Below are 25,812 nucleotides of genomic sequence, written 5' to 3'. Positions count from 1 at the left end.
CCTACCGTCTCTGCGCCTCGAGCTCTTCTGTGTTCGGCCCGTTCTGGAGCTGCCGCTGAACAGCTGGACCTGAAGGAGACATGCAGCAGCGTCAGAAATATAACTGTGGTAAAACAAGAACACACACTGTGTCTGCCAGTGGGGTCCGGAAAATAAAGTGAGTTCAAAGGGAAAACACGTGGATCCCATCGGCAGATGTGTTGAGGAAGTTCAGCTCAGAACAGATCAGTCACATCACTGAGGACTGAGAGTCTGAACAGGAGAACGCCAGACGAAACACATCAGGCCTGAAGCAGGAGCGCTTACACCGGTAAACCACAGCTGTATCCTCATCTAAACACACCTTTACAGGAGCACTTCACTGATGTGTTCGTCACGTTCACACACACACACACACACACACACACACACACACACACACACACACACACACACACACACACACACACAGGAGCACTTCACTGATGTGTTCGTCATGTTCATACACACACACACACACACACACACAGGAGCACTTCACTGATGTGTTTGTCATGTTCACACACACACACACACACACACACACACACACACACACACACACACACACACACACACACACACACACACACAGGAGCACTTCACTGATGTGTTTGTCATGTTCACACACACACAAACACACACACACACACAACCGCTCAAAACTTTGCAATAATTATTTAATGTTTTTGAAAAAAGTTTTGGCTCGAGGTCATGGTGCCAAGGACCCTAGGTGGATTTTACTCTGAATGATCCCTTTAACTCTACCAGTGATAACAGAGAGCATGATGGATGAAGGCGGCGGGTGGCATTCGGTGTGTGTGACTGGGAGCGGGTCGGGAATAACAGAGAGCACGCGGCGGGTGGCGTTCGGTGTGTGTGTGACCGACAACGGGTCGTCGGGAATATAAACCCTCACTGCAGAAACATGCTCTCCGGCGGATCCTCTGTCATGGTAAATATTGTAACACGTCTATAACACAACGATTCCTCAAGCTCGTGTTTCAAGAAAAGACTGCAACCCGACGCCATCTGACACACACACACACACACACACACACACACACACACACACACACTCTCTCGCTCTCTCTCTCACACACACACACACACACACACACACACACACTCTCTCTCTCTCTCTCTCACACACACACACACACACACACACACACACACACACTCTCGCTCTCTCTCTCACACACACACACACACACACACACACACACACACACACACACACACACACACACACACACACACACACTCTCTCTCTCTCTCACACACACACACACACACACACGCACACACACACTCTCTCTCTCTCTCTCTCTCTCTCTCTCTCTCTCTCTCACACACACACACACACACACACACACACACACTCTCTCTCTCTCACACACACACACACACACACACACACACACTCACTCACTCACTCACACACACATACACACACAGTCACAGCCTGATGAAACTTACCACTTTACAAAATGAAAGGAATGTATAGTTGATATAAAAAACGGGATGATTAGTAATTTCCTACAAGTTTCCGAAAAATACCAAGAATCTAATTATTGGCCCTAAAAACCTTGAAAAAAAACGCATTCTTCCATCTTAAAAATATATCTAAATTACGTCATATGCTCTCATTGACAAATGCGGAACAATTAGTCCATGCGTTCATGACCTCAAGGCTAGATTACTGTAATGCTCTACTGGGTGGTTGCCCTGCACGCTTAATAAACAAACTACAGCTGGTCCAAAACGCAGCAGCTCGAGTTCTTACCAGAACCAGGAAGTATGACCATATTAGCCCGGTTCTGTCAACACTGCACTGGCTCCCTATTACAAAGCACTAAATGGTTTAGCTCCGCAGTGCTTGAGCGAGCTCTTAACGCATTATAGTCCTTCACGTCTATTGCGATCTCTAAACTCCAGTTGATAATACCTAGAATATCTAAATCGACTGCTGGCGGCAGATCCTTCTCCTATTTAGCACCAAAACTCTGGAACAGTCTTCCTACCATTGACCGGGAAGCAGACACACTCAGTCAGTTCAAAGCTAGACTAAAAACACATCTCTTTGACCTAGCATACACCTAACACATTATAGACTTCTATAATTCAATGTTAGGCTGCATAGATTAGGTCAGCCGGAACCGTAGCAGATCTTTTAAGCCGAAACCAAACACATTACAATACTTATGATAACATTTCTAAACTCGACAAGTAGATCTGCTTCTACACTGACTCTCCGACAGCGATAGAGATACAGAGCGCCGCACAAACAGAAGTTGCTCGCTTGTTTCTCTGGAACATGAGGTCTATCAAGCACTATACAAATACAGGTGACAACCACACAGAACACCCTAGCAACCACATAGCAATGCCCTAGCAACCACACAGAACACCCTAGCAACCACATAGCAATGCCTTAGCAACCACACAGAAAGTTGAAGTCCTCCATTCAGTATATGACCAGCATATACCCAGAAACAGCCTCGATGAAGCCTGAACCGGTCTGAGTTTACAGCAGAACCAAAGCAAGCGTAGAGAGAGAGAGCTCACACACACACACACACACACACACACACTCACTGTACGTACAGGACATGTTGAAGAAGACGAAGCGGCCGTTGCAGACACACACACAGAAGCAGTGGCAGATCCAGTGTGTGATCATCATCGACTCTGACCTGCTCTAACAGTGTCCGGTGTCTAACACACGTAACACACACCTGAGGACAACAGCAGGCCCAGAGGATCCTGTTTCTGTGTGTGTGTGTGTGTGTGTGTGTGTGTGTGTGTGTGTGTGTGTGTGTGTGTGTGTGTGTGTGTGTGTGTGTGTGTGTGTGTGTGTGTGTGTGTGTGTGTGTGTGTGTGTGTGTGTGTGTGTGTGTGAGTGTGTGTGTGTGTGTGTGTGTGTGTGTGTGTGTGTGTGTACCTCCGTCTGCGCTGCTCAGCACGTTGAGGGCGAACAGCATGGCGTTGGAGAAGGTGTTAGCCTCCTCTTTGCTAGCGAAGTTCAGGCCGTACACCTGCCGCGCGTCCCGCCACTGGTGGAAGGTGGGCGTGGCCTGGTTATACTTCAGACCCTTCACTATGGAGTAGTTGATGACCACCTGTCAGAGGTAGTATGTTAACGATTCCGATTCTTATCAATTCCTAATTTTGATTCCAATAAGGTAAAAAAAAAACAAAAAAAACAGATGTCATTCATATTTAGTCTTATTGTTAAACATTTAATTGTATCTGAATATCATGAACAGAAATCATCAGGCTGAAGAACACTTACACGTTTGCCTGTGGTTTAAAAACACCATAGAAGAACAACTATATAAACTTTAAGCATTATTAAAGAAAATAAACACTCGTTTAGTAGCACGTAATTAATGCTAATTTTTTTACTTGTCTTTAATAATGTTCAAAATGTATATTAGTTAGGCTAGTTGTTTAATGTTCAGATGTGATTTTTCAGTAAATATGATGGCCTGCATTTGAAATGAAACACAGTTTTCAGGAGAAGTGAAAGAGTTAATGCAGCGGCGTGTGTTTACAAGTGAACATTTCAGTTTTGCAAACAGTTTCATTACAGGGAAATTATGAAGAGTTCAGATGCAAAAGCCTCTAAATGCCATCGGAAATTTTCTTCTAGAATTATAATTTTTATAAAGTTTGTATATTTAAGTTAAGTAATTTCACTTAAATGACAATTAATAGGTAATTTGCATTGCCATTTAAGTGAAATTATTGAACTTAAATATACAAGCTTGATAAAAATGATCATTCTAGAAGAAAATTTCAGATGGCACTTAGAGGCTTTTGCATCTGAACTCTTCATATATTGCTCATTTATAGGTTTTCTGTAAAAAAGGATGAATGTGCAATAAGGGGGACGCGATTTACTGAACACTTTAATATAGCAGGTCTAGCATAAGATAAATCCCTCTGGTCTTACAGGAGTAATAATGTATCGTTACCAACAGAAACACACATAAGAAAGTCCCAGTGTAGTTTACAACGACGAGAACATCAGACCTCAGTCTAAACATACACACAGACACACACATGAACACACACACGTGAACACACACACGTGGACACACACACGTGAACACACGTGAACACACACACACGTGAACACACACACACGTGAACACACACACACACACACGTGAACACACACACACGTGAACACACACACACGTGAACACACACACACGTGAACACACACACGTGAACACACACACGTGAACACACACACGTGGACACACACACGTGAACACACACACACACACACACACACACACACACACACACGTGAACACACACACACACACACACATCGGTTCAAAAAACCGCCCACAAAACCTCGCACAATACAACTTTAACATCATAGGATGTCCTGTTACTTTATCCTCTACAGTAAAAGACCTGGGTGTTATACTCGATTGCAACCTGTCTTTTGAAAATCATATTTCATATGTTACAAAAACAGCCTTTTTCCACCTTAGAAACATTGCTAAGCTACGTAATATGCTATCAGTTTCTGATGCAGAAAAGTTAGTTCATGCATTCATGACCTCGAGATTGGATTACTGTAATGCTTTATTAGCTGGTTGTCCTGCATCCTCAATAAACAAGCTACAGTTAGTCCAAAATGCCGCCGCTAGAGTTCTTACGAGATCAAGAAAATATGATCATATAACACCGATTTTATCATCACTGCATTGGTTACCTATAAAGTTCCGTATTAATTACAAGGTATTGCTACTGACTTATAAAGCCCTAAACGGCTTAGCTCCAGTCTATTTAACGGATCTTCTATCGCCCTATAATCCATCGCGCTCTTTAAGATCACTAAATTCAAGGCTTTTGGTCATACCAAGGATATCCAGAACCACCAAAGGAGGGAGAGCATTTTCACATTTGGCTCCAAAACTCTGGAATAGTCTTCCTGATACTGTTCGTTGCTCAGACTCGCTCTCCCAGTTTAAAACTAGATTAAAGTCGCATCTCTTCAGCCAGGCATTCATATAATCCTACAGTTCAAACTACAATCCGGCCTCTAGCTCATAAATGCCAGAGGAGAACTGGCCCCCGACTGAGCCTGGGTTCTCCCAAGGTTTTTTTTTTCTCCATTAGGTCACCTGATGGAGTTTTAGGACACCATTAGGTCACTTGATGGAGTTTTTCGGTTCCTTGCCACTGTTGCCTTTGGCTTTCTCAGTTGGGGATATTTTGGGGATATTTAATTTAATTTTATCAATCAATAAATTCCTCTTGAAACAAACTTTGTTGTATTATTTTAATTTAATACTGTGAAGCTGCTTTGATACAATCTGTATTGTGAAAAGCGCTATACAAATAAACTTGACTTGACTTGACACGTGAACACACACACGTGAACACACACACGTGAACACACACGTGAACACACACACGTGAACACACACGTGAACACACACACGTGAACACACACACGTGAACACACACACATGAACACACACACGTGAACACAAAACACACTTACAGAACAAAGATACTGATCTAATGGGAAATGTAGCGCATTTGAGAAAGTCGTATTGAAATGCACACAAAGGAATCGATAAGAGGAAATCGAAATTTTAATTTTATAACAAGTCTCCGATAATTCCAGAATTGGAATAGATTTTCGATTCCCAACCCTAATCAGAACACTGCATCACTGAGTGGCGAGTTCAGATCAGAAGTGTGTCTGGTGCATCAGTGTGTGTGAACGCAGGTGTATCTTGTGCATCAGTGTGTGTGAACGCAGGTGTGTCTTGTGCATCAGTGTGTGTGAACGCAGGTGTGTCTTGTGCATCAGTGTGTGTGAACGCAGGTGTGTCTTGTGCATCAGTGTGTGTGAACGCAGGTGTGTCTTGTGCATCAGTGTGTGTGTGAACGCAGGTGTGTCTTGTGCATCAGTGTGTGTGAACGCAGGTGTATCTTGTGCATCAGTGTGTGTGAGCGCAGGTGTGTCTTGTGCATCAGTGTGTGTGAACGCAGGTGTATCTTGTGCATCAGTGTGTGTGAACGCAGGTGTGTCTTGTGCATCAGTGTGTGTGAACGCAGGTGTGTCTTGTGCATCAGTGTGTGTGTGAACGCAGGTGTGTCTTGTGCATCAGTGTGTGTGAACGCAGGTGTATCTTGTGCATCAGTGTGTGTGAACGCAGGTGTATCTTGTGCATCAGTGTGTGTGAACGCAGGTGTATCTTGTGCATCAGTGTGTGTGAACGCAGGTGTGTCTTGTGCATCAGTGTGTGTGAACGCAGGTGTGTCTTGTGCATCAGTGTGTGTGAGCGCAGGTGTGTCTGGTGCATTAGTGTGTGTGAGCGCAGGTGTGTCTTGTGCATCAGTGTGTGTGAACGCAGGTGTGTCTTGTGCATTAGTGTGTGTGAGCGCAGGTGTGTCTGGTGCATTAGTGTGTGTGAGCGCAGGTGTGTCTTGTGCATCAGTGTGTGTGAACGCAGGTGTGTCTTGTGCATCAGTGTGTGTTAGCGCAGGTGTGTCTTGTGCATCAGTGTGTGTGAACGCAGGTGTGTCTTGTGCATCAGTGTGTGTTAGCGCAGGTGTGTCTTGTGCATCAGTGTGTGTGAACGCAGGTGTGTCTTGTGCATCAGTGTGTGTGAACGCAGATGTGTCTTGTGCATCAGTGTGTGTGAGCGCAGGTGTGTCTTGTGCATCAGTGTGTGTGAGCGCAGGTGTGTCTTGTGCATCAGTGTGTGTGAACGCAGGTGTGTCTTGTGCATTAGTGTGTGTGAACGCAGGTGTGTCTTGTGCATTAGTGTGTGTGAACGCAGGTGTGTCTTGTGCATCAGTGTGTGTGAGCGCAGGTGTGTCTTGTGCATCAGTGTGTGTGAACGCAGGTGTGTCTTGTGCATTAGTGTGTGTGAGCGCAGGTGTGTCTGGTGCATTAGTGTGTGTGAGCGCAGGTGTGTCTTGTGCATCAGTGTGTGTGAACGCAGGTGTGTCTTGTGCATCAGTGTGTGTTAGCGCAGGTGTGTCTTGTGCATTAGTGTGTGTGAGCGCAGGTGTGTCTTGTGCATCAGTGTGTGTGAGCGCAGGTGTGTCTTGTGCATCAGTGTGTGTTAGCGCAGGTGTGTCTTGTGCATTAGTGTGTGTGAGCGCAGGTGTGTCTTGTGCATCAGTGTGTGTGAACGCAGGTGTGTCTTGTGCATCAGTGTGTGTTAGCGCAGGTGTGTCTTGTGCATTAGTGTGTGTGAGCGCAGGTGTGTCTTGTGCATCAGTGTGTGTTAGCGCAGGTGTGTCTTGTGCATTAGTGTGTGTGAGCGCAGGTGTGTCTTGTGCATCAGTGTGTGTGAACGCAGGTGTGTCTTGTGCATCAGTGTGTGTGAGCGCAGGTGTGTCTTGTGCATCAGTGTGTGTGAGCGCAGGTGTGTCTTGTGCATCAGTGTGTGTGAGCGCAGGTGTGTCTTGTGCATTAGTGTGTGTGAGCGCAGGTGTGTCTTGTGCATCAGTGTGTGTGAGCGCATTAGTGTGTGTGAGCGCAGGTGTGTCTTGTGCATTGCGCAGGTGTGTCTTGTGCATTAGTGTGTGTGAGCGCAGGTGTGTCCTGTGCATCAGTGTGTGTGAGCGCAGGTGTGTCTTGTGAATCAGTGTGTGTGAGCGCATTAGTGTGTGTGAACGCAGGTGTGTCTTGTGCATTAGTGTGTGTGAGCGCAGGTGTGTCTTGTGCATCAGTGTGTGTGAACGCAGGTGTGTCTTGTGCATTAGTGTGTGTGAGCGCAGGTGTGTCTTGTGCATTAGTGTGTGTGAGCGCAGGTGTGTCTTGTGCATCAGTGTGTGTGAACGCAGGTGTGTCTTGTGCATCAGTGTGTGTGAGCGCAGGTGTGTCTTGTGCATCAGTGTGTGTGAGCGCAGGTGTGTCTTGTGCATTAGTGTGTGTGAGCGCAGGTGTGTCTTGTGCATCAGTGTGTGTGAGCGCAGGTGTGTCTTGTGCATCAGTGTGTGTGAACGCAGGTGTGTCTTGTGCATCAGTGTGTGTGAACGCAGGTGTGTCTTGTGCATCAGTGTGTGTGAACGCAGGTGTGTCTTGTGCATCAGTGTGTGTGAACGCAGGTGTGTCTTGTGCATCAGTGTGTGTGAACGCAGGTGTGTCTTGTGCATTAGTGTGTGTGAGCGCAGGTGTGTCTTGTGCATTAGTGTGTGTGAACGCAGGTGTGTCTTGTGCATCAGTGTGTGTGAGCGCAGGTGTGTCTTGTGCATCAGTGTGTGTGAGCGCAGGTGTGTCTTGTGCATCAGTGTGTGTGAACGCAGGTGTGTCTTGTGCATTAGTGTGTGTGAACGCAGGTGTGTCTTGTGCATTAGTGTGTGTGAACGCAGGTGTGTCTTGTGCATCAGTGTGTGTGAGCGCAGGTGTGTCTTGTGCATCAGTGTGTGTGAACGCAGGTGTGTCTTGTGCATTAGTGTGTGTGAGCGCAGGTGTGTCTTGTGCATTAGTGTGTGTGAGCGCAGGTGTGTCTGGTGCATTAGTGTGTGTGAGCGCAGGTGTGTCTTGTGCATCAGTGTGTGTGAACGCAGGTGTGTCTTGTGCATCAGTGTGTGTTAGCGCAGGTGTGTCTTGTGCATTAGTGTGTGTGAGCGCAGGTATGTCTTGTGCATCAGTGTGTGTGAACGCAGGTGTGTCTTGTGCATCAGTGTGTGTGAGCGCAGGTGTGTCTTGTGCATCAGTGTGTGTGAGCGCAGGTGTGTCTTGTGCATCAGTGTGTGTGAGCGCAGGTGTGTCTTGTGCATTAGTGTGTGTGAGCGCAGGTGTGTCTTGTGCATTAGTGTGTGTGAGCGCAGGTGTGTCTTGTGCATCAGTGTGTGTGAGCGCATTAGTGTGTGTGAGCGCAGGTGTGTCTTGTGCATTGCGCAGGTGTGTCTTGTGCATTAGTGTGTGTGAGCGCAGGTGTGTCCTGTGCATCAGTGTGTGTGAGCGCAGGTGTGTCTTGTGAATCAGTGTGTGTGAGCGCATTAGTGTGTGTGAACGCAGGTGTGTCTTGTGCATTAGTGTGTGTGAGCGCAGGTGTGTCTTGTGCATCAGTGTGTGTGAACGCAGGTGTGTCTTGTGCATTAGTGTGTGTGAGCGCAGGTGTGTCTTGTGCATTAGTGTGTGTGAGCGCAGGTGTGTCTTGTGCATCAGTGTGTGTGAACGCAGGTGTGTCTTGTGCATCAGTGTGTGTGAGCGCAGGTGTGTCTTGTGCATCAGTGTGTGTGAGCGCAGGTGTGTCTTGTGCATTAGTGTGTGTGAGCGCAGGTGTGTCTGGTGCATTAGTGTGTGTGAGCGCAGGTGTGTCTTGTGCATCAGTGTGTGTGAATGCAGGTGTGTCTTGTGCATCAGTGTGTGTGAACGCAGGTGTGTCTGGTGCATTAGTGTGTGTGAGCGCAGGTGTGTCTTGTGCATTAGTGTGTGTGAGCGCAGGTGTGTCTTGTGCATCAGTGTGTGTGAATGCAGGTGTGTCTTGTGCATCAGTGTGTGTGAACGCAGGTGTGTCTTGTGCATTAGTGTGTGTGAGCGCAGGTGTGTCTTGTGTGAGCGCAGGTGTGTCTTGTGCATTAGTGTGTGTGAGCGCAGGTGTGTCTGGTGCATTAGTGTGTGTGAGCGCAGGTGTGTCTTGTGCATTAGTGTGTGTGAGCGCAGGTGTGTCTTGTGCATTAGTGTGTGTGAATGCAGGTGTGTCTTGTGCATTAGTGTGTGTGAGCGCAGGTGTGTCTTGTGCATTAGAGTGTGTGTGAGCGCAGGTGTGTCTTGTGCATTAGAGTGTGTGTGAGCGCAGGTGTGTCTTGTGCATTAGTGTGTGAGAGCGCAGGTGTGTCTTGTGCATTAGTGTGTGTGAGCGCATTAGTGTGTGTGAGCGCAGGTGTGTCTTGTGCATTAGTGTGTGTGAGCGCATTAGTGTGTGTGAACGCAGGTGTGTCTTGTGCATTAGTGTGTGTGAACGCAGGTGTCTTGTGCATTAGTGTGTGTGAGCGCAGGTGTGTCTTGTGCATTAGAGTGTGTGTGAGCGCAGGTGTGTCTTGTGCATCAGTGTGTGTGAGCGCAGGTGTGTCTTGTGCATCAGTGTGTGTGAACGCAGGTGTGTCTTGTGCATCAGTGTGTGTGAATGCAGGTGTGTCTTGTGCATTAGTGTGTGTGAGCGCAGGTGTGTCTTGTGCATCAGTGTGTGTGAACGCAGGTGTGTCTTGTGCATCAGTGTGTGTGAACGCAGGTGTGTCTTGTGCATCAGTGTGTGTGAGCGCAGGTGTGTCTTGTGCATCAGTGTGTGTGAACGCAGGTGTGTCTTGTGCATCAGTGTGTGTGAACGCAGGTGTGTCTTGTGCATCAGTGTGTGTGAGCGCAGGTGTGTCTTGTGCATTAGTGTGTGTGAGCGCAGGTGTGTCTTGTGCATTAGTGTGTGTGAGCGCAGGTGTGTCTTGTGCATTAGTGTGTGTGAGCGCAGGTGTGTCTTGTGCATTAGTGTGTGTGAGCGCATTAGTGTGTGTGAACGCAGGTGTGTCTTGTGCATCAGTGTGTGTGAACGCAGGTGTGTCTTGTGCATCAGTGTGTGTGAACGCAGGTGTGTCTTGTGCATCAGTGTGTGTGAGCGCAGGTGTGTCTGGTGCATTAGTGTGTGTGAGCGCAGGTGTGTCTTGTGCATTAGTGTGTGTGAGCGCAGGTGTGTCTTGTGCATTAGTGTGTGTGAATGCAGGTGTGTCTTGTGCATCAGTGTGTGTGAATGCAGGTGTGTCTTGTGCATTAGTGTGTGTGAGCGCAGGTGTGTCTTGTGCATCAGTGTGTGTGAACGCAGATGTGTCTTGTGCATCAGTGTGTGTGAACGCAGGTGTGTCTTGTGCATTAGTGTGTGTGAGCGCAGGTGTGTCTTGTGCATTAGTGTGTGTGAGCGCAGGTGTGTCTTGTGCATTAGTGTGTGTGAGCGCAGGTGTGTCTTGTGCATTAGTGTGTGTGAGCGCATTAGTGTGTGTGAACACAGGTGTGTCTTGTGCATCAGTGTGTGAACGCAGGTGTGTCTTGTGCATCAGTGTGTGTGAGCGCAGGTGTGTCTTGTGCATTAGTGTGTGTGAGCGCAGGTGTGTCTTGTGCATTAGTGTGTGTGAGCGCAGGTGTGTCTTGTGCATCAGTGTGTGTGAGCGCAGGTGTGTCTTGTGCATCAGTGTGTGTGAACGCAGGTGTGTCTTGTGCATCAGTGTGTGTGAACGCAGGTGTGTCTTGTGCATCAGTGTGTGTGAGCGCAGGTGTGTCTTGTGCATTAGTGTGTGTGAGCGCAGGTGTGTCTTGTGCATTAGTGTGTGTGAGCGCAGGTGTGTCTTGTGCATCAGTGTGTGTGAGCGCAGGTGTGTCTTGTGCATCAGTGTGTGTGAACGCAGGTGTGTCTTGTGCATCAGTGTGTGTGAGCGCAGGTGTGTCTTGTGCATTAGTGTGTGTGAGCGCAGGTGTGTCTTGTGCATTAGTGTGTGTGAGCGCAGGTGTGTCTTGTGCATCAGTGTGTGTGAACGCAGGTGTGTCTTGTGCATTAGTGTGTGTGAGCGCAGGTGTGTCTTGTGCATCAGTGTGTGTGAACGCAGGTGTGTCTTGTGCATCAGTGTGTGTGAGCGCAGGTGTGTCTTGTGCATTAGTGTGTGTGAGCGCAGGTGTGTCTTGTGCATCAGTGTGTGTGAACGCAGGTGTGTCTTGTGCATCAGTGTGTGTGAGCGCAGGTGTGTCTTGTGCATTAGTGTGTGTGAGCGCAGGTGTGTCTTGTGCATCAGTGTGTGTGAACGCAGGTGTGTCTTGTGCATCAGTGTGTGTGAGCGCAGGTGTGTCTTGTGCATTAGTGTGTGTGAGCGCAGGTGTGTCTTGTGCATTAGTGTGTGTGAGCGCAGGTGTGTCTTGTGCATCAGTGTGTGTGAGCGCAGGTGTGTCTTGTGCATCAGTGTGTGTGAGCGCAGGTGTGTCTTGTGCATTAGTGTGTGTGAGCGCAGGTGTGTCTTGTGCATTAGTGTGTGTGAGCGCAGGTGTGTCTTGTGCATCAGTGTGTGTGAGCGCAGGTGTGTCTTGTGCATTAGTGTGTGTGAGCGCAGGTGTGTCTTGTGCATTAGTGTGTGTGAGCGCAGGTGTGTCTTGTGCATCAGTGTGTGTGAGCGCATTAGTGTGTGTGAGCGCAGGTGTGTCTTGTGCATTGCGCAGGTCTGTCTTGTGCATTAGTGTGTGTGAGCGCAGGTGTGTCCTGTGCATCAGTGTGTGTGAGCGCATTAGTGTGTGTGAGCGCAGGTGTGTCTTGTGCATTAGTGTGTGTGAGCGCAGGTGTGTCTTGTGCATCAGTGTGTGTGAGCGCATTAGTGTGTGTGAACGCAGGTGTGTCTTGTGCATTAGTGTGTGTGAGCGCAGGTGTGTCTTGTGCATTAGTGTGTGTGAGCGCAGGTGTGTCTTGTGCATCAGTGTGTGTGAGCGCAGGTGTGTCTTGTGCATTAGTGTGTGTGAGCGCAGGTGTGTCTTGTGCATTAGTGTGTGTGAGCGCAGGTGTGTCTTGTGCATCAGTGTGTGTGAGCGCAGGTGTGTCTTGTGCATCAGTGTGTGTGAGCGCAGGTGTCTTGTGCATTAGTGTGTGTGAGCGCAGGTGTGTCTTGTGCATTAGTGTGTGTGAGCGCAGGTGTGTCTTGTGCATCAGTGTGTGTGAGCGCAGGTGTGTCTTGTGCATCAGTGTGTGTGAGCGCATTAGTGTGTGTGAACGCAGGTGTGTCTTGTGCATTAGTGTGTGTGAACGCAGGTGTGTCTTGTGCATTAGTGTGTGTGAACGCAGGTGTGTCTTGTGCATTAGTGTGTGTGAGCGCAGGTGTGTCTTGTGCATTAGTGTGTGTGAGCGCAGGTGTGTCTTGTGCATTAGTGTGTGTGAGCGCATTAGTGTGTGTGAGCGCAGGTGTGTCTTGTGCATTAGTGTGTGTGAGCGCATTAGTGTGTGTGAGCGCAGGTGTGTCTTGTGCATTAGTGTGTGTGAATGCAGGTGTGTCTTGTGCATCAGTGTGTGTGAACGCAGGTGTGTCTTGTGCATTAGAGTGTGTGTGAGCGCAGGTGTGTCTTGTGCATCAGTGTGTGTGAGCGCAGGTGTGTCTTGTGCATCAGTGTGTGTGAGCGCAGGTGTGTCTTGTGCATTAGTGTGTGTGAGCGCATTAGTGTGTGTGAGCGCAGGTGTGTCTTGTGCATTAGTGTGTGTGAATGCAGGTGTGTCTTGTGCATCAGTGTGTGTGAACGCAGGTGTGTCTTGTGCATTAGAGTGTGTGTGAGCGCAGGTGTGTCTTGTGCATTAGTGTGTGTGTGAGCGCAGGTGTGTCTTGTGCATCAGTGTGTGTGAACGCAGGTGTGTCTTGTGCATTAGTGTGTGTGAACGCAGGTGTGTCTTGTGCATCAGTGTGTGTGAGCGCAGGTGTGTCTTGTGCATTAGTGTGTGTGAACGCAGGTGTGTCTTGTGCATTAGTGTGTGTGAGCGCAGGTGTGTCTTGTGCATTAGTGTGTGTGAGCGCAGGTGTGTCTTGTGCATTAGTGTGTGTGAGCGCATTAGTGTGTGTGAGCGCAGGTGTGTCTTGTGCATTAGTGTGTGTGAACGCAGGTGTGTCTTGTGCATTAGTGTGTGTGAGCGCAGGTGTGTCTTGTGCATTAGTGTGTGTGAGCGCAGGTGTGTCTTGTGCATTAGTGTGTGTGAGCGCATTAGTGTGTGTGAGCGCAGGTGTGTCTTGTGCATTAGTGTGTGTGAACGCAGGTGTGTCTTGTGCATTAGTGTGTGTGAACGCAGGTGTGGCTTGTGCATTAGTGTGTGTGTGAACGCAGGTGTGTCTTGTGCATTAGTGTGTGTGAGCGCAGGTGTGTCTTGTGCATTAGTGTGTGTGAGCGCAAGTGTGTCTTGTGCATTAGTGTGTGTGAGCGCATTAGTGTGTGTGAGCGCAGGTGTGTCTTGTGCATTAGTGTGTGTGAGCGCATTAGTGTGTGTGAGCGCAGGTGTGTCTTGTGCATTAGTGTGTGTGAACGCAGGTGTGTCTTGTGCATCAGTGTGTGTGAACGCAGGTGTGTCTTGTGCATCAGTGTGTGTGAACGCAGGTGTGTGTGAACGCAGGTGTGTGTGAGCGCAGGTGTGTGTGTGTGAACTGTGTGTGTGAGCGCAGGTGTGTGTGTGAGCGCAGGTGTGTGTGAACTGTGTGTGTGAGCGCAGGTGTGTGTGAGGTGTGTGTGTGAGGTGTGTGTGTGAGGTGTGTGTGTGAGGTGTGTGTGTGAGGTGTGTGTGAGGTGTGTGTGAGCGCAGGTGTGTGTGAGGTGTGTGTGAGCGCAGGTGTGTGTGAGGTGTGTGTGAGGTGTGTGTGAGCGCAGGTGTGTGTGAGGTGTGTGTGAGGTGTGTGTGAGGTGTGTGTGAGGTGTGTGTGAACGCACCTGCTGGTCCTGCAGTTTGACGCCCACCACACGGAAGGTGTTGTTGGTTGTGTTGTGGTAGATGTTGATTCGACTGAAGCCCTGCTGACCCGGTTTGATCGGCACCCATTTTTTGCTGGTGTCGTCGTAGACCATGACAGAGGCGCGGGCCTGACAGATGCTCTGCTCGCTGAAACACACACACACACACACACACACACGGGTCAGTCAATGATCAGTCAATGTCCTCGTTAGAGTCAGTCCATCAACCCGCCGCTCGGATGATCAACAACCAGCATCAGAACACAGAGTTCAGAAAACACAGTTTCACTTCTGACTGATTTAGTTGTTGGCATAAGGTCATTAGAGCAGATATATCTATACAATTACAAAAAACATTTTGTGAAAAAAAAACTGTTTATATATTTTTTTTTTATCTCAGCATCTGCAAATTAGGTAATATTCGTTTTTTTGTGTGTAAATCAGCAACAACAAAAAATCCCGATGCAGGGCTGTGAGAAAACAAACATGTGTGATTAATACTGAACCCAAACTCATGTCACTGAAATACAGACGCGTGACAACTTGCCCCGGTCTGCTCTTCTTATCATGAAAATCGGACTTTCCCTGTGTGTAAGTGCTATAATCGGGTCCGGTGCTTCTACCAACACAGAGAACATCTAGGGCCCTATTTTACCGATCTGAAACGCAAGTGTCAAGCGCAAAGCGCAAGTAACTTTGTGGGCGGGTCTCGGCGCTGTTGCTATTATACCGGCGGGATAAATGACTCTTGCGCCCGACGCAAATCTAAAATGTGTTGGTCTGAAGTAGCTTCATTATTCATAGCTGTGGTTTGGGCGTAACGTGAAATAAACCAATCAGAGCGTCATCTCACATTCCCTTTAAGAGCAGGCGCGCTTTTTCCATAGCGGATTGCTAATATAACGGGGGATTTGCCAGGCGCGCGCCAGGAGCGGTTCACAGCCAAGGAGAGCAACGCTCTCGTCACGGCCGTAAAAGAGAGAAGTTACATTGAAATGGAGAAACCCACCAGAGCCGATCAGCCCTATACGCACACTACGCAAGGTGCGTAGGGCCCCGCAAATTACTCAAGGCCCCGCCTCCCCCTCGTGTCAAAGCGCGTCAATCAATGTTTACAATATCGATGACAAAATGAAGCGGAACTATCCTTCTGGTCACGAAAAGAGAGAGAAAAAAACACCATGAGAGTTAATTGCGGCAACAGTTCAGGTAGACTTGTGTTCTCTCCTCTCAAAGTTTGATGTCAGCAAAGACCAGTAGGCTAAAGTTAAGTTGATGTGAGTTGATTTATTATGCTTAATAAACGACAAAGGACATCGGTGTTTGTTTATAAACTGCAGCTCGGAAAAGATAACCGCGTCACGTGTTCATATGCGCGTGCATGAAATGAAACGTGCACTTTCCAGCAGAAACATCTGTCGGGATTATAGTTTTAAAACAAGACGATGATTATCTAGTCGCTCAGTCAAGGTTTAGTTACAACTCTGCTCTAATGCAATAATGAAAGCCATGTATTGACATTGACTATTGATAGGCTCCATTGAATTTAAAATGTTGATTGGCTGGAGATTCTGGTCAATATGGATGCACATCCCTCAGTAAATAATAACCATCAAGTATCAAGAATTACTTTTATCATTTAAAACACAGTGACATGCTATGGTGCCATTTTAGCTTTTATTCATTCACAGGATATGCATTTTTGATATTAATAATTCAATTTGTACTATTTAAAATGTGAATTCTTGATATTAAGAATGAACTTTTTACTAGTAACAATGTCTTCTGATATCAGGAATTACATTTTCACTAGAACTAGTTAAAGGAGGGATTGTAGTGGGAACACTGGGGTGTCAGGTGTGACTGTGTGGTAATGGCAAATGGTTCATGGCTCATGGGTCAGGTATGAGGGCCCCTAAACAGAATTTTGCTTAGGGCCCCAGGGAGGTAAGGATCGGCTCTGAAACCCACCCAAATTAACTTCGGTTAAACAGGCGTATGATCATTTGGGTAAATGTGTAAGCTAGATGTATGCTTTTATAATAAATTGTCTATCTATCTATCTATCTATCTATTTATCGTAATAATGTATGATTTGCAAAAATGAAAACTGCTGCTTCTGTGTAGATGAGAGAATCAAAGTGCCCGTTGTGCACACGCTACATTGATTATGGCCAAGCATGCGCCCTTAAAATAGCATATGAATAACATGCGCAACGCGCCACTGACTTTAAACTAGTTTTTCCTGGTTAGTGGCGAAATTGTTTTCTAAACCTTCAAAATAGCATGAGGGAACGTTTGCGCCGGAACACGCCTCCTCTTTGCGCTGAACCGCCCCCGGGAGCGCAAGTGTATTTCCTAACTTACCGACCTGCTTCTGTGGAGGGAAAAGTCCGCTTTGCGCGGGTGCAAAATAGGAATGATACATGCGTCGCTGTACAAAGTCACTTGCGCTGGGTGCAAGATAGGGCCTGAAGAGTGAAACCCAGTAACTGTGTTCTGGTGAGTCTTTCTTTGCAAGCATGCCGGAAAATAAGCTGATCAGACTTCGCTCTCCTTCTGACGTATGAAGAGGATCTTATTATAATATTACCGGGCCTAAATCTGCACGTTTACACACACCAGCCGACATTTGCTGCTGCATCTGTGTACACTTGTGGAGAAGTTAAACATGCCGCCCTCTTCTGAAGGGAGGCGGAGCTAAAGCTCATTTGCATTTAAAGGGACACACACAAAAACAGCCAGTTTTTGCTCAAACCCAAAAAGGGGCAAATTTGACAAGATATAATAAATGATCTGGTATTTTGAGCTGAAATTTCACAGACACATTCTGGAGACACCAAAGATTTATATTACATTTTGTGAAATGGGGATAATGTCATCTTTAAAGCCAGAGCATGAGACTGAAATCACAGAGAGACAGAGAGTGAGATCAGCACTGAACACACGAGGAACACGAGCACATCTGTGCAGCGCTGCTAAAATTATACCCGCGCCGCCGGCTGGAGACGTTCAGTTCACACACACACACACACACACACACACACACACACACACACACACACACACACACACACACACACACAGACACACACTCACACACACAAACATGCGCATACCCACTCACTCAAATGTATCTTTATTTAAGAATATTTGGAGATGTACGAGTGGACAGAAGCGCTGAGGAAGAGTGTGATGTGTTGCAGTGATGAAGCATCTGTCGGTCCTGCTGATTATCAGTTTCTGCAGCCGCTCCTCATGGATTATTCAGTCGGCCTGACACTGATGTCACAGGACACGTGTGTTACACACGCCACAATTAAAAAATAATCTGTTACCTCAAAATAAATGTTAACTGAAAATAATAATAATAATAAATAAATATATATATATATATATATATATATATATATATATATATATATATATATATTTACTTGCCTAGGCAACATTTTTCCATTTCATTTAGTTAATTTAGACATAAATTTGACATCATTAGACACCCTATCTCTAAGGGATCGCCCAGCCACCCTGCGGAGAAAGCTCATTTCGGCCGCTTGTATCCGGGATCTTGTCCTTTCGGTCATGACCCACAGCTCATGACCATAGGTGAGAGTAGGAACGTAGATCGACCGTTAAATCGAGAGCTTCTCCTTGCAGCTCAGCTCTTTCTTCACCACGACAGACCGGCACATCGACCGCATTACTGCAGAAGCTGCACCGATCCGTCTGTCAATCTCCCGCTCCATCCTTCCCTCACTCGTGAACTCCTCCACTTGAGGCAGGAACTCTCCTCCACTTGGTTAGTTCACCCCAAAATTAAAATTCTGTCTTTAGTTACTCGCCTGTAGTTTTACACATTAATAACACGATACTTCCTTGACAATAAACTCCAGCACAACAACCATAATGACTGATGTTCACAGTAGATAATGCTGTACAGTGAACTCTGTTAGAGAGATAAATATGAGTTTATCTGTTCAATAAAACATCATCATCTCCGCGCCGTGTTACAACATTTCAGATCGCTCAGTTCTCACCATCTAAAGCCAAGCTGATGTTGATTCTTGTTTTATTACATATAATAGTATATAATATAACCTATTACCTATTTATGCATTAGTCTCAGTGATATTATAATAACACAGGCTATTTAAACGACGGCTCATTAGCGTCTCATTCTTCATTATGTCTAAAATACCCGAGTCAAACCACATGTGACCCGTTACCATGACAACAACGTCTGATGACATCATAGATCATGCAGCACGTTACACACACACACAATCACAAATCTAACGAAATGAAAGAGTCAACTAAGAGACTAAAAGTCTTGGTTTTCCCCCACATCTGATCAGTAAGAGCCACTGACACTCCGAGACGAATCGCAAGCTGATGAAAACATCGAGTTCTGAGATTACAACGTTTGCGAGTCAGAGACACTCGACCACAGCCGAAGAGAGCAGTTCTGACACACTTATTACAGTCACTGAGCCGGTGCGGCGCGTTACACAAGAAGCAAAGCAGGTTTGGTCTAGAGCAGAAATCATGAAGCACAGAGAGTCTGATGTGTTTGAAGAGGCTGCTGAAACACACTAATGCGCTGACAGCACCACTGGACTGGAACAGTCCTCTGGCCTAAATAAAGAACGGCTGAGGAAGAGAAGACGCACTGCCTCTTTACAGTCAGCATGAAATCAAAATGGACAATTCATGTTTTTCTTTGGAATATTGCATCATTTATTATGAATCATTTATTATAGTTTAAAATTCATGTTGAATCAGAATCAGTTCCTTTTGCAGCTTCTCTTCTCTGATGATGTGGGCGGGGCTATAACCTGTCACTCACATGAGATCAGCCAATACCAAACCACAACCATCCAACCATCCAATCAATTCCCCACGGACGCAATCAAGCCCCGCCCACATGTGTTCTTGTTCCAGAAGCGTTTCACTCACAATAGAGAAGAAAAGACAAGAGCAGCTTCTGTTTCATACCAAGATTTACAATTCAGAATACACTCTAAAAAATAGAGGTTAAATATGGACAAACCCGAACGCTGGGGTACATTTTGAAATGACATTTTTAACCCAAGGGTTGGATTTGTCCATATTTGACCCAAATTTGGGTTGAAACAACCCAGCATTTTTTATAGTCACTGTAAACAGCATAAATTAATGACTATTTCATACGTGTTTGAACTCTCCCTGTAAGATTCAGTGAACGCATCTCATATTTGATGAAGTTTGCATCATTGATTCTGCTTTGAATGCATCTGGACTGTATAATGCATCTGCTTTGAATGCATCTGGGTGGTGATGGAACAATGGATAAGACACATGCCTTTGGTGTGAGAGACCGGGGTTCGAATCCACTGTGAGACACCAATGTGTCCCTGAGCAAGACACTTAACCCCTAGTTGCTCCAGAGGCGTGCGACCTCTGACATATATAGCAATTGTAAGTCGCTTTGGATAAAAGCGTCAGCTAAATTAATAAATGTAAAAATGTAAATAACTGCAACAGAAATACAGCTCGACTGAATCCTCACCACAGAATCCAGAACTCGTGTGTCTAGACCTGGTGTTCTGTTGCAGGATTGAGTCTCATTTATTTTCCATCAGATAAAATAAACTAAGCTCTTGTTATAATCTCTCAGGATAAACCTAAACGGGATATGATTTAATACCCATGTGGCGGCTTTATATCAAATAACATGCGTCTGCTGTCTAGCACTACAACCGGTTCATAATACACTTCTAATACATTAAGAAACAGTATATTATTTTGAGTTTATTACTGTATACAGTCAAACCAAAAATAATTCAGACACCAGATATAATTTCTGATATAGTTCACTAGTGTGATCAGGACACTATAGTTCATTAGTGTAAGTGAGGAGAGCAAAATAAAGTAAACTGTGACATATTATACACAAATACTCTTCATATTCAGTGACTACCAGTGACATTAATAAACATTTGGGAGCAGAAATGATTCGGACACTTTGAGCTGATCATGTTTTGCTGAAGTGTTTTATCTTTAATTGCTAATGCTCTTTTTACACACAGACTGAACAAAATGAAGCATTGCTTGGTGATTGGTTGAGCTAAACTGGTATTATCTAATTGTGTAGTTAAATTTAACAGCTGACAGATATTCAACATAATTCATGTGTGAGACAGTCTAACAGAAGGACGGACAAAACCAGTCAAATATCAACTGAGTTCATAACTCTGAGTTCTGCTCATATTTTATCACCATTTTCTAAACTATAGCGAATAAACTGTGATAATGTGAGAAATGTTGAAGGTGTGTGAATACATGTTGGTTTGACTGTATGATTGTGAGATTAGCCATAAACTGCACTGCAGAATGAGAAATATTAAAAGCACCCAGTAATAAAGTGAGACTGATGCGACGGCAAGACAGAAAATCTCCAGGAAAATGAAAAGACTAGAGCGGATCGTGGGAAAGACGGCTTTGCCTCGAGGTGTTTTTACTGAGAATCTGCAAACTAATCTGAGATGCACTGTCGAGGCGAACACTGTCGAGCCGAACACTGTCGAAGCGAACACTGTCGAGGCGAACACTGTCGAGCCGAACACTGATCCAGCCGAACACTGTCGAGCCGAACACTAATCCAGCCGAACACTGTCGAGCCGAACACTGTCGAGGCGAACACTGTCGAGGCAAACACTGTCGAGCCGAACACTGATCCAGCCGAACACTGATCCAGCCGAACACTGTCGATGCGAACACTGTCGAGCCGAACACTGATCCAGCCGAACACTGTCGAGGCGAACACTGTCGAGCCGAACACTGATCAAGCCGAACACTGTCGAGCCGAACACTGATCCAGCCGAACACTGTCGAAGCGAACACTGTCGAGCCGAACACTGATCCAGCCGAACACTGTCGAGCCGAACACTGATCAAGCCGAACACTGTCGAGCCGAACACTGATCCAGCCGAACACTGTCGAGGCGAACACTGTCGAGCCGAACACTGATCCAGCCGAACACTGTCGAGCCGAACACTGATCCAGCCGAACACTGTCGAGGCGAACACTGTCGAGCCGAACACTGATCCAGCCGAACACTGTCGAGGCTAACACTGTCGAGCCGAACACAGATCCAGCCGAACACTGTCGAGGCGAACACTGTCGAGCTGAACACTGTCGAGGCGAACACTGTCGAGGCGAACACTAATCCAGCCGAACACTGATCCAGCCGAACACTGTCGAGGCGAACACTGTCGAGCCGAACACTGATCCAGCCGAACACTGTCGAGCCGAACACTGATCCAGCCGAACACTGTCGAGCCGAACACTGATCCAGCCGAACACTGTCGAGCCGAACACTGTCGAGGCAAACACTGATCCAGCCGAACACTGTCGAGGCGAACACTGTCGAGGCGAACACTGATCCAGCCGAACACTGTCGAGGCGAACACTGTCGAGCCGAACACTGATCCAGCCGAACACTGTCGAAGCGAACACTGTCGAGCCGAACACTGATCCAGCCGAACACTGTCGAGCCGAACACTGATCAAGCCGAACACTGTCGAGCCGAACACTGATCCAGCCGAACACTGTCGAGGCGAACACTGTCGAGCCGAACACTGATCCAGCCGAACACTGTCGAGCCGAACACTGATCCAGCCGAACACTGTCGAGGCGAACACTGTCGAGCCGAACACTGATCCAGCCGAACACTGTCGAGGCTAACACTGTCGAGCCGAACACAGATCCAGCCGAACACTGTCGAGGCGAACACTGTCGAGCTGAACACTGTCGAGGCGAACACTGTCGAGGCGAACACTAATCCAGCCGAACACTGATCCAGCCGAACACTGTCGAGGCGAACACTGTCGAGCCGAACACTGATCCAGCCGAACACTGTCGAGCCGAACACTGATCCAGCCGAACACTGTCGAGCCGAACACTGATCCAGCCGAACACTGTCGAGCCGAACACTGTCGAGGCAAACACTGATCCAGCCGAACACTGTCGAGGCGAACACTGTCGAGGCGAACACTGATCCAGCCGAACACTGTCGAGGCGAACACTGTCGAGGCGAACACTGATCCAGCCGAACACTGTCGAGGCGAACACTGTCGAGGCGAACACTGATCCAGCCGAACACTGTCGAGGCGAACACTGTCGAGGCGAACACTGATCCAGCCGAACACTGTCGAGCCGAACACTGATCCAGCCGAACACTGTCGAGCCGAACACTGTCGAGGCGAACACTGTCGAGGCAAACACTGTCGAGCCGAACACTGATCCAGCCGAACACTGATCCAGCCGAACACTGTCGATGCGAACACTGTCGAGCCGAACACTGATCCAGCCGAACACTGTCGAGGCGAACACTGTCGAGCCGAACACTGATCAAGCCGAACACTGTCGAGCCGAACACTGATCCAGCCGAACACTGTCGAAGCGAACACTGTCGAGCCGAACACTGATCCAGCCGAACACTGTCGAGCCGAACACTGATCAAGCCGAACACTGTCGAGCCGAACACTGATCCAGCCGAACACTGTCGAGGCGAACACTGTCGAGCCGAACACTGATCCAGCCGAACACTGTCGAGCCGAACACTGATCCAGCCGAACACTGTCGAGGCGAACACTGTCGAGCCGAACACTGATCCAGCCGAACACTGTCGAGGCTAACACTGTCGAGCCGAACACAGATCCAGCCGAACACTGTCGAGGCGAACACTGTCGAGCTGAACACTGTCGAGGCGAACACTGTCGAGGCGAACACTAATCCAGCCGAACACTGATCCAGCCGAACACTGTCGAGGCGAACACTGTCGAGCCGAACACTGATCCAGCCGAACACTGTCGAGCCGAACACTGATCCAGCCGAACACTGTCGAGCCGAACACTGATCCAGCCGAACACTGTCGAGCCGAACACTGTCGAGGCAAACACTGATCCAGCCGAACACTGTCGAGGCGAACACTGTCGAGGCGAACACTGATCCAGCCGAACACTGTCGAGGCGAACACTGTCGAGGCGAACACTGATCCAGCCGAACACTGTCGAGGCGAACACTGTCGAGGCGAACACTGATCCAGCCGAACACTGTCGAGGCGAACACTGTCGAGGCGAACACTGATCCAGCCGAACACTGTCGAGGCGAACACTGTCGAGGCGAACACTGATCCAGCCGAACACTGTCGAGGCGAACACTGATCCAGCCGAACACTGTCGAGGCGAACACTGATCCAGCCGAACACTGTAGAGGCGAACACTGTCGAGCCGAACACTGTCGAGGCGAACACTGTCGAGGCGAACACTGATCCAGCCGAACACTGTCGAGGCGAACACTGATCCAGCCGAACACTGTCGAGGTGAACACTGTCGAGCCGAACACTGTCGAGGTGAACACTGTCGAGGCGAACACTGTCGAGCCGAACACTGTCGAGGCGAACACTGTCGAGCCGAACACTGTCGAGGCGAACACTGATCCAGCCGAACACTGTCGAGGCGAACACTGATCCAGCCGAACACTGTCGAGGCGAACACTGTCGAGGCGAACACTGATCCAGCCGAACACTGTCGAGGCGAACACTGTCGAGGCGAACACTGATCCAGCCGAACACTGTCGAGGCGAACACTGTCGAGGCGAACACTGATCCAGCCGAACACTGTCGAGGCGAACACTGATCCAGCCGAACACTGTCGAGCCGAACACTGTCGAGGCGAACACTGATCCAGCCGAACACTGTCGAGGCGAACACTGTCGAGGCGAACACTGATCCAGCCGAACACTGTCGAGGCGAACACTGTCGAGGCGAACACTGATCCAGCCGAACACTGTCGAGGCGAACACTGTCGAGGCGAACACTGTCGAGGCGAACACTGATCCAGCTGAACACTGTCGAGCCGAACACTGTCGAGCCGAACACTGTCGAGGCGAACACTGTCGAGGTGAACACTGATCCAGCCGAACACTGTCGAGCCGAACACTGATCCAGCCGAACACTGTCGAGCCGAACACTGTCGAGCCGAACACTGATCCAGCCGAACACTGTCGAGCCGAACACTGATCCAGCCGAACACTGTCGAGCCGAACACTGATACTGTCGAGCCGAACACTGATCCAGCCGAACACTGTCGAGCCGAACACTGTCGAGCCGAACACTGTCGAGGCAAACACTGATCCAGCCAAACACTGTCGAGCCGAACACTGTCGAGGCGAACACTGATCCAGCCGAACACTGTCGAGCCGAACACTGTCGAGGCGAACACTGATCCAGCCGAACACTGTCGAGGCGAACACTGTCGAGGCGAACACTGATCCAGCCGAACACTGTCGAGCCGAACACTGTCGAGGCGAACACTGTCGAGGCAAACACTGATCCAGCCGAACACTGACGAGCCGAACACTGTCGAGCCGAACACTGATCCAGCCGAACACTGTCGAGCCGAACACTGTCGAGGCAAACACTGATCCAGCCGAACACTGTCGAGCCGAACACTGTCGAGGCGAACACTGATCCAGCCGAACACTGTCGAGGCGAACACTGTCGAGGCGAACACTGATCCAGCCGAACACTGTCGAGGCGAACACTGTCGAGGCGAACAATGATCCAGCCGAACACTGTCGAGGCGAACACTGTCGAGGCGAACACTGACGAGCCGAACACTGTCGAGGCGAACACTGATCCAGCCGAACACTGTCGAGGCGAACACTGTCGAGGCGAACACTGATCCAGCCGAACACTGTCGAGGCGAACACTGTCGAGGCGAACACTGTCGAGGCGAACACTGTCGAGGCCAACACTGTCGAGGCCAACACTGACGAGGCGAACACTGATCCAGCCGAACACTGTCGAGGCCAACACTGTCGAGGCGAACACTGATCCAGCCGAACACTGTCGAGGCGAACACTGTCGGGCCGAACACTGATCCAGCCGAACACTGTCGAGGCGAACACTGTCGAGGCGAACACTGTCGGGCCGAACACTGATCCAGCCGAACAGTGTCGAGGCGAACACTGTCAAGGCGAACACTAATCCAGCCGAACACTGTCGAGGCGAACACTGATCCAGCCGAACACTGTCGAGGCGAACACTGATCCAGCCGAACACTGTCGAGGCGAACACTGTCGAGCCGAACACTGTCGAGGCCAACACTGACGAGCCGAACACTGTCGAGGCGAACACTGTCGAGGCGAACACTGATCCAGCCGAACACTGTCGAGGCGAACACTGATCCAGCCGAACACTGTCGAGCCGAACACTGTCGAGCCGAACACTGATCCAGCCGAACACTGTCGAGCCGAACACTGATCCAGCCGAACACTGTCGAGCCGAACACTGATACTGTCGA

The 25,812-nt window shown here is 48.3% G+C and overlaps 1 protein-coding gene across 2 annotated transcripts in view; it reads right to left on the bottom strand.

Annotated features, from left to right (window-relative positions):
• The window catches only part of evlb (Enah/Vasp-like b), a 70,694-nt gene that overhangs the window by 18,852 nt on the left and 26,030 nt on the right, over positions 1 to 25,812 (bottom strand). For both annotated transcript variants that reach the window (XM_082147279.1, XM_082147278.1), the window contains exons 2-4: positions 14,441 to 14,609; positions 2,966 to 3,143; positions 6 to 69 (exon numbers count right to left, since the gene is read on the bottom strand). In XM_082147279.1, the coding sequence (XP_082003405.1) occupies positions 6 to 69; positions 2,966 to 3,143; positions 14,441 to 14,609 (411 nt within the window). The remainder of the gene's footprint in view (positions 1 to 5; positions 70 to 2,965; positions 3,144 to 14,440; positions 14,610 to 25,812) is intronic.

This window comes from Leuciscus leuciscus (genome assembly GCF_965113295.1).
Source record: "Leuciscus leuciscus genome assembly, chromosome: 19".
NCBI lineage: Eukaryota > Metazoa > Chordata > Actinopteri > Cypriniformes > Leuciscidae > Leuciscus > Leuciscus leuciscus.
This window is presented reverse-complemented; position numbering and strand designations above follow the sequence as displayed.